At 39.3% G+C, this 13,812-nt stretch overlaps 1 protein-coding gene across 3 annotated transcripts in view; it reads right to left on the bottom strand.

The window, feature by feature from the left end:
• Positions 1-11,554, bottom strand: part of HACE1 (HECT domain and ankyrin repeat containing E3 ubiquitin protein ligase 1) — a 119,239-nt gene extending 107,685 nt beyond the window's left edge. For 2 of the 3 annotated variants that reach the window (XM_044244910.1, XM_044244928.1), the window contains exons 1-4: positions 11,330-11,554; positions 4,323-4,377; positions 3,009-3,098; positions 2,158-2,262 (exon numbers count right to left, since the gene is read on the bottom strand). In XM_044244910.1, the coding sequence (XP_044100845.1) occupies positions 2,158-2,262; positions 3,009-3,098; positions 4,323-4,377; positions 11,330-11,405 (326 nt within the window). In that variant the 5' untranslated portion in view covers positions 11,406-11,554. Of the gene's footprint in view, positions 1-2,157; positions 2,263-3,008; positions 3,099-4,322; positions 4,406-11,329 lie in introns of all 3 variants that reach the window. The other variant, XM_044244918.1, reaches the window with a different exon arrangement.
• Between the last annotated feature and the right edge of the window lie 2,258 nt (positions 11,555-13,812).

The raw sequence follows: 13,812 nt of genomic DNA, 5'->3' as shown, positions 1-13,812 counted from the left end.
CTTTAATCCCTGTATACAAAAATTTGGTCTCAGAATGATGCAGTACACAATTTTAGCCCCGTATCTCAGCTAGGCGTCTACCGCAACTACCTAGAATCCCAGGTCAAAACAGGAAACAAAAATAATTTTAAGAGTAATCAAAAAAAGAGGGACGTCTGGGTGGCTCATTCAGTTAAGCATCTGCCTTCAGGTCAGGCCACGATCCTGGGGTCCGGGATTAAGCCCCATCAGGCTCCCTGCTCAGCAGAGAGCAGAGAGTCTTCTTCTCCCTCTCCCTCAGCCCCTCTCTCCCTGCCACTCATGCTCGCTTTCTCTCTCTCAAACAAGTAAACAAACAAATAAAATCTTAAAAAAAAAAAAAAAAGAACAAAAAAAGGATGCATAGGAATATACCTTTTATTCTTTTGGGGTGTGAGGAGGAAAGCTGGGTAGAGGCAAAGGGAGATGGAGAGAGCGAATCTTAAGCAGGTTCCATGTCCAGCACAGAGCCCAACACAGAACCAGATCTCACGACCCTGAGACCATGACCTGAGCTGAGATCAACAGTTTGAAGCTTAACTGACTGAGCCACTCCAGTGCCCCAAGAATATACTTTTATACAGAAGTTTTATATCATTTGGAGCATGTTTATAAACATAGTTCTTCAAGCCCTGAGTCAAAACTGCTTTTTTTTCATTTTAAACATAATTCCAGCCATTTGGTATGGTTTCTCAGTCCAACAGAATTTTTTTTAAAAGATTTACTTATTTTAGAGACAGTGTGCATGCACATACACATTCCTGCAAAAGAGCGGGGGTCGGGGGGGAGAGGGCTAACAGGGAGTAAGGGGAGACAGAGAGATAATCTCAAGCAGGCTCCCTGATGAGTGTGGAGCCCAATGTGAGGCTCAATCACAGGACTCTGAGATCATGATCTGAGCCGAAATCAAGAATCAGATGCTTAACCAACTAAGCCTGGGTACCTAGGCACCCCTCAGTCCAACAAATTTTAAGACATAAAAAATAGTGGTAAGCAGAGGCAGATACAGATATATGACATCTGAAATTCTCCACAGAAAAGGGAGAAAGAAAGCCATAAAAAGTATAGTAGGGTTTTAAATAGCACACAATGGGGGCACCTGGGAGGCTCAGCTGGTTAAGTGTCTGATTCTTGGTCATGATCTCAGGATCCTGAGATGGAGCCCCATGTTGTAGGGCCCCATGCTCAACAGGGAGTTTGCTTGATATTCTCTCTCTCTGCCCCTGCCCCCACTCTACCTCTCAAGTACCTCTCTTTCTCTCTCTCTCTCTCAAATAAATCTTTAAAAGAATGAAACAGCACACAATAACATAAACATGTTCATAATGAAGACCAGAGTTATTAAAAAAAGGAAAAAATAAATTTACATTTTGGAAATACTATTTTTATAAGGGGAAAAATTATTTAATAAAAAATTTCAAAAGGAAGGGTAGTAAAGACATTATTCATTTAGAAAGGATAAGTAAGTTTTGGCATTGAAAGGAGTAAGCTACCCTAATTTAGAAAGCTTACTATGGTATAACCCATTCTCAAAAAGATATAAATAAGCTGGGTATATTTACTCTGTCTTTAATTCCATTAATAAAATTAACTGAACAAGCGATTTGGACAATAAGGTATGGAAATAGATGTGGAAAAGAATCAGCAGGAAAAAGGACACCAAAACAAAGAGGTGACAATGATGCTTTTTAAAAAATAAAGTATCAGGGGCGCCTGGGTGGCTCAGTGGGTTAAGCCTCTGCCTTTAGCTGAGGTCATGATCTCAGGGTCCTGGGATCAAGACCCGCATCGGGCTCTCTGTGCGGAGAGCCCGCTTCCTCCTCTTTCTCTGCCTGCCTCGCTGCCTACTTGTGACCTCTCTCTGTCAGATAAATAAATAAATAATCTTTTTTAAAAATAAAATAAAATATCATTATAATACAAATAAAAATAAACTTCAAGTATATTCTCAAGAAAAAATAGTAGTAAACAATTTAATAAATTGTTAAATATGACAGTTATTTAAATACTGAATATAATGATCCACAATCCTCTTCCCAAGGCAAATATTGGACAAAAAAATCACCAAAGAGTGCCTTGAATACTGTCAGTCCTAACAGACAATACAGCTTAAGCTACTCAAGGAGACAAAATATTTACCCATTTCTAGCTGCCAAATGAAGGGGTGTACAGCCTGAAATATCTTGATAGTTAGGATTTGCTCCTTTCTTTAATAGCAGGACCAAGCATTCCACCGATCCACAACTAAAACAATATTAAAAACAGTTCAGATACATTCAACAAACAGTCACAGCTGACATACCTCAATTAAAAAAACAAAAAGCCCTATTAAACACATTATTTTTGAGGTCCATTAATAACCTACAATTTTATTTAACTTCCGTCACAAATAGTAAATATCCATTACTTTCAAGAAAGTACATTCTACTATGAAAGCTATGAAGTATTTGAGATACTCAAAGCAAAATAAAGTATTAATACATAAAAGAAACCACATAGTACTCTCAATGCTCTGACCTTTCAAAAGCCAAATTTATTATGAAAAACTAATTTTAACATATCTAAGTACTGAAAGGAAGTTAGATATCCACTAACTGATAATTAATTGATTACATACTTGAAGATTATGGATAAAAATCATTTGCACACCTCAATAAAAAATATAAAGCCAATGTGCAGTTAACAAATAAAATTTCATACTGGTAGGATGAGAGAAAAATTTCAGTGAATATACCCTCTCAAGTATATCCAGGAAAGACAACCTACTGATCTGATCTAGAACAAGCTAAGACAGTATATGGGAGACTTGAGTCTGGTCTTAAGGTATCAAGAAAAAGAATGCAAACACAGCACACTATGCTTTCAACACAATAAGGAACCATTCAGCAGTCTGTTCTCATCTCTTCCCATAACTACTGTGGGACAACACTGATCCAAAGCTTACTGATCACTGTGCTAGACCAGACTTTAATCCAAAATATCCTTCTTACTTTGCCGCAATGTGAAGCAAGCTTCTTTTCACACGTCCAAATGCGTAATTGACGTCAAACTTTGAATTTGATAGTAGCTCAGAAACAGACCTAAGCCAAAAGAAAATAAAGGAGTCGATGCTGAAAATAAAAGTGTTTAAAAACACAGTAATGCAAGTTAATAGTCCTTTAGTTACTCTAACCAATTATCCAAAAAGTTCTGTCCCACACCAACCAAAATACAAAGCACTCTCCTCTAAGCATAGCATGGTAGCCAGCAGTTTCATCCAAAAAACAACTGCACTGGGGCACCTGGGTGGCTCAGGTCATGATCCCAGGATCCTGGGATGGAGCCCCACACTGGGAAAAAATCCCTGCTCAGTGGAGGGTTTACTTCTCCCTCTCCCTCAACCTCTCCCCCAGCTTGTGTCTCTTAAATAAACAAAATCTTAAAAAAAAAAACCAACTGCACTTACCTAAAAACTAGTGTTGAAGGTTTCCTCATCTGCTCATCTAAAAAAGGTATAGCCTATCTATATTAATTTTGGCCAAATAAAAAAATCAGATTTAAATATGTTTTAGTTGTAGCACAAAAGGAGTTTAAAGCAAAAAATTATTTATATTTTAAATTTGTTTCAAAATAGTTTCCTTGTCCCCTTTATACATCAACTACCGAATGGCTAAGTACAGCAGAGCTGCCTGCTACAAATATAAACATCTTATCACCCCGGCAGATAACTAGATCTCATATGCCTCCTGTAAAAAGTGTCCACAACACATCAATAAAAAGAACATGAAAGTAGAACATTAGAAAGTTAAGTTGTCCATCAACCCTAACCTTTTGCAATAAATATCAGTAGTGATCTCTAGTTGAAACCATCACAATGTTTTTCTAATTGTCAGTGAGCAGCCAAATAAATAACTTACTTAATATTCGATAATTCATTCAGAACATCTCTTACTATACACTTTTATAGCAGAGATGGACCTTGGAAAATCTTGGTTTTTATTTCACAGACAATAACCTATATAACAGAGGTTAAGTAACATGTCCCAAGACAACATCTATGTCCAAACTGTGTGTGCATGCATGTATGTGTACGCAACACAGGTAAATTTATATTTTTTAAGTTTGGGGAGGGTTTTGTTTGTTTCTTTCTTTTTTAAAGTAGGCTCCGCGTGCAGTGTAGAGCCCAATACAGGTCTTGAACTCAGGATCCTGAGACCAAGTTCTGAGCTGAGATCAACAGTCAGACACTTAATCAACTGAGCCACCCAGGCACCCTTCTTTTGCATATTTATACAAAAAAGATTAAATTTGAAATAGGCACTCACCTGTGCTGATCAGCCATAACCATTGGCATTAATGTATAAACAGCAGTTTCATTATCTGAGTAAAAAACAAAACAAAACAAAAACTAAACAAAAAACAGAGAAAGAATTAATTTTTGTCCTATTTTTTTCCAAAGGATGATCCTTAAAACAGCCTCAGAGTTTTCCTAATTCCATATAAAAAGTGAGAAGACAGGAAAGAAGATTAAAGATAGTGTAGAATACCAGAGGCATTTCAAAATTTGCAAAATTTCTTATCTTAATGTTACGCCTCTTTACATCACCACCAAAACACTTAGCTTCTGGATTTGATGGGGAAAATAAGACCTAATATTTTCTGTAGCTTTAACAACAGAAATTTCTTTTACTTCCAAAGAAGTGTTTACCAACTTCATGTTTTATCAAACTTACATGTAGGTTGGGGGATTTTTAAGCCTATATGGGTATTATAGATACATGGGCATTAAAGATATAAATGCTAAAATAATTTTTAAACATTAAATATACATAGTACTTGCTTCATGCCAATATTATAACAAAGGAAATTATTTTAGAAGCTTTTACAAAACAGCATTAAAAATCTTATTTTTCACATTTTCATTTATATCTTTTATAGAATAAGTTCACAGAGATAAGATCCAAAAGAAAAGGTTAAAAGTCAACAATATTTATGATATTAGACTATACTCATGTAAATTTCAGCCTTGTTTGGATTTATTTTTATATATTACCAATGGTCATCTCAATTCAATGCATTTTAGAGGTTTATGGTTTTTTCTAAGTTATTTACAGAGAAGTAATCCTGACAACTCTTAAAACATTAATGCTAATACTAAAATTAAAGAGTTAAACTTTCAGAAGGAAAAAAGGGTTTTTGCATAGTATCAAAGTATTTCCCCAAAATACTAATTATGAAGGAAAATTTACATTGGAGAGCCCAGCAGATACCACCTTGATCAACTGATAAAGGGTAATATCACCAGATATAATACATATTGATATCATGTAGCCTCTGATACGATGATCCACTAAAAACAACATAGTATAAATAAATATCAGACAAACCCAAATTAAGGGGAATTCCACAAAATACCCAAGCAGTCCTCTTAAAAAGTCTCAAGGCCATTAAATACAAGAGAGTTTGAAGGCTATTACAGTTTGTGGAGGCTAAGGAAACATGGACAACTTAATGCAATGTAGTATCTTTGATTGGATGCTAAGTGAGAAAAAGGACATTGATACTGATAAAACTCATGAAATTCTAATAAAGTCTGTAATGCTGTTAACAGTATTATGTCAATGTTAATTCCTTAGTTTTGATAAGTGTACTATAGTTGTAACAAGATGTGAACATTAATGGGAAATTGGGAGAAGGGGAACCTGTACTATTTATGCAACTTTTCTGTAAGTCTTAAATTACTTAAAAATAAAGTTTTAACAAAAGAAGGAAAAAGTGGAATTGTTATCATTGAAAGAGTCTTAAGAGATGATCAACCAAATATAATATGTGGTCTCTGGATATTGATCCAAAAAACCAACTGTAAGAGGATGTTCTTTTTTTTTTTTTAAAGATTTTTCTTGGGCGCCTGGGTGGCTCAGTGGGTTTAAGCCGCTGCCTTCGGCTCAGGTCATGAACTCAGGGTCCTGGGATTGAGTCCCACATCAGGCTCTCTGCTCAGCAGGGAGCCTGCTTCCTCCTCTCTCTCTCTGCCTGCCTCTCTGCCTACTTGTGATCTCTCTCTGTCAAATAAATAAATAAAATCTTTAAAAAAAAATTTTTTTTTTCTTATTTATTTGACAGACAGAGATTACAAATAGACAGAGAGGCAGGCAGAGAGAGAGGAAAGGAAGCAGGCTCCCCGCTGAACAGAGAGCCCCATGCACGGCTCGATCCCAGGACTCTGGGATCATGACCTGAGCCACCCAGGTGACCCTAAGAGGATGTTTCTGAGAGAAAAAAACTTAATAGGGATTTGATGATAAGAAAAATTATTGTCATTTGTGTTGGCTCTACCAACAGTATTGTGATTATGTTTAAATAAAGCTGTTTACATATTTAGAAATATATACTGAAGAAATGTATACTGCAGAGAAGGAAAAAAATTATCACCATTTCTTCAGATCTTCGTTCATTATTTCACTAATTTTAAGTATATCCATGAAAAACAATTTGGTCCTAGTCAGGACTATTCACAAGTTCAGCATGAAAATGCAACAATTCTTTCACTACAAAAAAATATGGGACGCCTGGGTGGCTCAGTTGGTTAAGCAGCTGCCTTCAGCTCAGGTCATGATCCCAGCATCCTGGGATTGAGTCCCGCATCGGGGTCCTTGCTCAGCGGGGAGCCTGCTTCTCCCTCTGCCTCTGCCTGCCATTCTGTCTGTCTGTGCTCGCTCTCTCTCCCTCTCCCTCTGATAAATAAATAAAATCTTTAAAAAATAATAATAATAATACCAAAAATCCTAGTCCTAACAGCCCACATGTTTTTTTTTCCAATTTATTTATTTTCAGAAAAACAGTATTTATTATTTTTTCACCACACCCAGTGCTCCATGCAAGCTGTGCCCTCTATAATACCCACCACCTGGTACCCCAACCTCCCACCCCCCCGCCACTTCAAACCCCTCAGATTGTTTTTCAGAGTCCATAGTCTCTCACGGTTCATCTCCCCTTCCAATTTACCCAAAAGCACATACCCTCCCCAATGTTCATAACCCTACCTCCCTTCTCCCAACCCCCCTCCCCCCAGCAACCCACAGTTTGTTTCGTGAGATTAAGAGTCACTTATGGTTTGTCTCCCTCCCTATCCCATCTTGTTTCATGGATTCTTCTCCTACCCACTTAAGCCCCCATGTTGCATTACCACTCCCTCATATCAGGGAGATCATATGATAGTTGTCTTTCTCCGCTTGACTTATTTCGCTAAGCATGATACGCTCTAGTTCCATCCATGTTGTCGCAAATCAGCCCACATGTTTTAAACCATTATATTAAAGGCACTGTTCTAAACACTTTACATACATCATCTCTCTTATCGTCACAACCACTTTTATGAAGTAGGTACAATTATTATCCCCATTTCACAAACAAAAAAACTGAGCACCAAAGTAAGTAATAAGCTGTGTGATGATGACATTAGGTTATTAAGCTTGAATTCAAACCTGTCTGATTGCAGAGGCCACAATAAAAATCTTACAGTATACCCAGTATACTACATACAGTAACCAAAAGGTCTACAATACAATACTTAGTTGTTTATGCGCAATACATTCTAATTTGTTTTTTTCTCTTCTATTTCATTTTTTAAAATGCTGACTGCAATAAATTGTTCTCATTAACTACTAGTGAGTCACCACCAGCAGCTGAAAAATACTGCATTTCGCCTCCCTGGGCGTGGCAACATTCTTTATCTCTCATATGATACATGCCCCAATAAACATCTGAACTTCCAAACCATGACAATTTCATTAAGTCTCTCCATAATAAGCACAGTCATAAACAGGAAGTACCCTCAAGTTTAAACTTATAAATCAAGTTCATACCTAATTTTAAGTAAGCATAAGCTTCATAATGTTCACATGGGTTTTATTTAATAGGGTGTTTGTTTAGACAAAATTTATATATAGATCTCACTTTTTAATTCACATTTAACCTTATAAAAGTATAGTTCACATACACTAAATGGTATGAGGAAATAAATATAACCACAACTATGATGCTAAAAGGAGCCTACCCGGGAAATACTACACTATGGAAGAACAATAAAATTTGTTCTAACGTGCTCAGGAAGACACCTTAAGAACTAGGTATATAATTAAAGTTTTCAGATTGATTAAAAAAAAAGTCTCTCACTTTTTCAGATATGTTGGCCATTCTGATTAGCTGATAAAGTTCGAGAACTCCACAACTAAAAGGAAAACCTTAAACAGGGAGCTCAGATTCATTATACACTATTTCTCTTTAAACTATCAAATCGGAGAAATTTTTATTGATTTATTTATTTTTTAGATTTCATTTATTTATTTGACAGAGAGAGAGACAGTGAGAGAGGAAACACAAGAAGGGGGAGGGGGAGAGGGAGAAGCAGGCTCCCCGCTGAGCAGGGACTCCATCCCAGGACCCCAGGACCATAACCTGAGCCAAAGGCAGAAGCTTAAGGACTGAGCCACCCAGGCAGCCCAAATGGGAGTAATTTTTAAAATATTGGGGGCGCCTGGATGGCTCAGTGGGTTAAAGCCTCTGCCTTCGGCTCAGGTCATGATCCCAGTGTCTTGGGATCGAGCCCCACATCGGGCTCTCTGCTCAACAGGGAACCTGCTTCCCTTCCTCTCTCTCTGCCTGCCTTTCTGCCTACCTGTGATCTCTGCCTTTTAAATAAATAAATAAAATCTTTTTTAAAAAATAAAAAATTCTATAAAATATTGATTATCACCCTAATCATCATTCAAATATATGCTAATATGGGCTCATGTTCCATTATTTTACGAAACAAGCTATATTCACCGTAAATTCAGTAACGACTATTTTTTCCACAGAATCAAACACTATATACCAATTTTGTAAAGTCCACTGAGAATTTATATCCCTAGAGTAATAGCTTATTCTTCATTTCCCCTCTCGCAAGAATATTCTTATGTTAGCCCTGTCCAGGATGACTCAACAACCTGCACTCCATTATTTAGTGGTAATACTTAGAGGTAATACTCAGGTTTTCATCATCCCAAAGAAACAAAAAAAGTGCTCTACCAGAATCCAGTTCAGTAAATCAAATCTGCAGTTTAATCCTATGCAACAAAGTTAATTTCAGAATAAAAGCTAATTAAAAACTTTCTAACCTTAATAATGTGTTCCAATTAGGTGCTTATTAATCATTGAATTCTAACAAGGCAAAATAAGTATCTGAATATTTTCCAAATTCAGAGCGATCTCAGAACTTCTGTCCAGTCTTTACAATGCGAACACAACAATCTGGATTTTTATAACTAGATTTTTATAACACATATACATACGTACTTGAAAGAGCCAATCTCAGAGAATTCAAAAAGAAAGATCCATCAGAACTTAAGGACGAAGACAAATTAAAGGTACAAGATGAGCACCATTCATCATAATGAAAAAAAAATGAAAGCCAAGACTTCAATTTAGCCTAGCAACACGGGAAAATGTCTCATTTTTACTACTACTCTAGTTTCCAGGGGCTCTCAAGACTGTTGGTGGAACATTCTAAAAAGAAGGCTGAGAGGCTGATACTCAGAGCTTTAAAAATGTTGATTTAATTAGATCTATAAATCTTCTTCTACTTCTAATCATAAGGAAAGAATTAAAAGAAGACTAAGACTTAAAAACTACAAAGCTACTCCTCATAAACGCTATTATCAAAACAAAAATTAAAAAATTCAGTATTTGTTACATGTATCCTATGAAAAGCTGCAAGGTCACTAGGCATATTTAAAGATATTTTTAAAAGTGATGTTTTCTAAAAGCAAAATAAAAGACTATATACAGTATGATTTTAATTTGGTAGAGAATGACAGAAAAAATAATAGAAGGAAATAAAGAAAATACTGTTAATTACTGAATGGCCGAACAACAAATTTTTGAATTTTTCTTTCTTGAAATGTTCTACAACGAAAATACATTACTTAATTTTAAGACCAGGAAACATTATCAAAGTCTTCTAAATCATATTTGTGTAAAATATAATGGGATATAAACTAAGCAACAGAATTGCCAAGTCAGTGAAACTGTGCATGCTATGTTCTTCACTAACCTATACCAGTAATTTGTGGGAAATGAATGAGGACAGCACTTAAGAAATGGATTCAAAGGTAAAAGTTGGAAAGAAAACATGGAAAGTAGGAGCTCAAGCTGGAAGTCCAGTTACTAAAATCATAATTATTTTCAGTCAAATACTTTATACTAGCAAAGCACCAAGCAGAAAATTATTTTTCAGGAAGTCAAACAAATCAACCCTATTCTTAATCTTAAACAGAGCCTGGGGGGGATTTTTTTCATGAAAATTATCCCCAAAGTTCTCAGTCCCACATTTATTATTACATGACTCCCTCCCAATGTCTCCTATAACCTACAAATCACCTCTCCAGCAGCAATTCAAAGAAAGTTTTGAAAAATGAAAGATACACTAATACATTAAAAAAAAAAAAAACCACCAGCCCCTACCTCCTAACCCGTCTCTCACTGGGCCACAGAGGCAGCACTGCCACCTCCCACTGCCACTGAAACGTAGAATTCGTGAGGCTGCAAACAAAACAGCTTCATTCCTCACCTTCCTTATTGCTAGTGCTTTCTTTACCTAAAGAAACCCTGGCACGATGAACTAAAATTCCTCAACTACGAGGATCGTGCCTTATTCCTCTTTGTAAAAGGTCCCCAACACACACTTAACATCTGATGAATAAATGAAGAATGAAGACAGGCAGGCATAGTTTCAAAGTGTGTACACACACACGCACAGTACTTTAAGGGTACATATTTGATATTTAACACGCTTTTGTCTGCCAAAAGATCAAAATACAGTACTCTCCATTTCCGAAAAGAAAAGAAAGGCTACTTAATTCCAGCTCTGCAGCTTAAAGTAAAAAAAAAAAAAAAAAACTATTTTGGTGCATCTCTCTACCCCCAGCTAGCAACGACACTAAAATGACCCACAACTGTAATGTTCTCTGAATCCGGGTCTCCGCCATCCGACTGATATTTTTGCCCCTTTGCCAAAACCCCAAATCGACGGTCGGGAGACTTCTGTCTTGCTTCTTCCAGCACCAGTGCCCACAGAGCCCAGACCCTCCCCCAAACTCCCACCTGCCAGGGTGGGAGCAGCGGTCGAGGGGTAGTCGGGGGTTCCAGCCCGGCCCCTCCCAGCTAAGGAAAGTAAATGTGGGCGTTTTCTCCGCTTTGGGTTAGTTTATCCACCCGACCTCGCCTCAGCCCCAGCCCCGCCCCCGCCGCCACACGGCTGCCCTAGACACCCCGAGCCCCCTGGCCCGCTCACCGTCGGGTAGCTCGACGGTGCGCGCGCGGCGCAGCGAGCGCGTCAGGCGGTTGAGCTGCTCCATCGCTCTCTCCATCCTCGGCGCGCCCTCCGCGCCCACCCCGCCGCGCCGGCGGCCTCCGCACCCAGCGCCCTACATCCCGCCCCGGTGCCCGTTTGCAGGGCCGCTAGAGGCCGCCTCCTCCGCCGGGGGCCCGTGGACTGCCGGACTCGCCACTGACTGGACACCCGAGGCTGCCGCTCGTGCCCTTCCTGCAGCGGCCGCCGCTTCCCTCCCGGTTCCGCACAGCCTTCTGGGAACAGTAGTTCCGAGCCGACCGACTCGCGCGCCTGAGGCGGAGCCACGCTGGGTGCGCGGGTGACTCCACGCCCAGACTACGCAGACGCCATGGTGGAGAGGTGAGTGCGGGAGGCGCGACCGGCACTGGGCGCACCCCGAAGTTCCTGGAGAGACATGCTCTGTGGCCCCACGCCCTCACCGGCCGGCCAAAGTTGTACGGGAGAGCAGCAGCTTCTTTCATTTCTGTCACTCTCCTATGTGGCGGATTGGAGTTTTGCACAGTTTAAGTCCATCCTCCTCCTCATTTTAGTTTTGGTACGTTTGTTTTGCAGATGCACGAACTGCTGAAATAGTATATTTTAATGTGTCAAACTTAGAATAAACTCAAATGCAAAACAGAATACACGTTTTCTATCACTGCAGGTAGCTTAATTATTTGTCTCCCCTTTGGGGCGACTTCATGAGGGCAAAACACCACTCTATCTTGTGTCTTATACTCCCATACTTACCACCTGACAGAAAGAAGGAACTTTAAGGAAAATCTTGATGATGACATTCTGAAAGAAAATTTTCGTTTCTTTGGTACAGTGCTGAAGCGTCAAGGTGATGGCAAATCCCAGTGGGGAATCCAGACTTTGATTTTGTGAGTTGCAAAAAATTTTGACAATACGAACAAAGTGTGGAAGAAATGAATTATGAGGAAACCAGCAGGGAAAAATCATACTTGTCAGCTCTGCCCAGAAGCTGAGCGCAAGCCAAGGTAAAAACAGGAATTTGAACACTGAAACTTGAAAGAATCCAATCCAGGTAAATACAAACCTGGTTACACAACTGACAATGAAAAATTATGGGAGGAATTTTTTTGGATGCTAAAGTAATAAAGAAGTAAGGAGCTTGGACTTTCTCAACTTCTCCTTCAAAGAAGCAAAGCTGTTCCCCAAAAAAAGGCAGCAAAGCTGTTCCTGCAATGAATGGGGCACATGTGTGTTGATGATGTATGTTGGCTGACCAACAGAGTCTCACCTGCCCATCCAGGATATGCAGGGGTAGATGGTAGCAGGCGTGGTATTCCCTACCAATGCCAGCCTAAATCAGTTTCAAACTGCAACTGTTGGGGGAACCCGGGTGGCTCAGTTGGTTAAGTGACTGCCTTCAGCTCAGGTCATGATCCAGGATGGAGTCTCACATCGGGCTCCCTTCTCAGCAGGGAGTCTGCTTCTCCCTCTGACCCTCTCCCCTCTCATGCTCTCTCTCTCGATCTCACTCTCGCTCTCTTGTTCTCTCTCAAGTAAATAAAATCTAAATAAATAAATAAATGAAACAAAAAAACCCTGCAACTCTTGATCACTTTTGTCAATGATGCAATAGGCTCAAGGCAGTCCTCCTAACTAGTTGGTTCAGATGAGACCTAAACCAGTCTAACAGGATTGGGAAGTCAAAGCTTCAAAGGAAACCCAAATGCTACAGCCCAGTCTGGATCATGCCCCACCCTTTGCAACTTGGTTTCAACTAGAAATGCTTCAGCCTTTCTTGGCTTTCCCATTACCATTTAGGTCAAGACCACTACTGTACAGAAGTTAATAGCTCAGCCCCTGTTATCACTACCACTCCCTAAGCTGTTACTCCATATAAATTATTTCCAGTGTCCTGTGGGCATCAAGCTTGAAAGTCTGAGTACAGGGGCAAGATTACTCAGTAGTCTCCATAGGGAGCATTGCTCCCCATGCCGGTCACTGCTCTACATAAGAGCAGAAGATGCTGGAAGAATGCTGCTATAGGTTGTCAGGTCTAAATTCTGCAACGTGATGCAGTCTCCTAAATAGCTCCAAGGGGTACAAAGCTATAGTACTATCACAGGCTTACCACCTCCTATCCAACAGAATGTTCTACAGAGATAGAAATGTTCGGGGTGCTTGGGTGGCTCAGTCAGTTATGCATTTGACTCTTGACTTGGGCTCAGGTCATGATCTCAGGGTTTTTGTTCTACGCTGGGTGTGAATCCTGCTTAAGATTCTCTCTCTCCTCCATCCCTTTGCCCCTCCCCCCCCCAAATAAATTTAAAAAGCAAAGATTGAAATGTTCTATAATCTGTACTGTCTAATGTTGGAGTTAATGTAGAGCATGAAATCAGCCACAATCCCTGGCTTGTTCAAAATGTAACACAGAGGCCACTGGGGGCGACGGGAGGTTTCAGAGAAGGACA

Source organism: Neovison vison, chromosome 1 (assembly GCF_020171115.1).
Source record: "Neovison vison isolate M4711 chromosome 1, ASM_NN_V1, whole genome shotgun sequence".
NCBI classification, from domain to species: domain Eukaryota; kingdom Metazoa; phylum Chordata; class Mammalia; order Carnivora; family Mustelidae; genus Neogale; species Neogale vison.
This window is presented reverse-complemented; position numbering and strand designations above follow the sequence as displayed.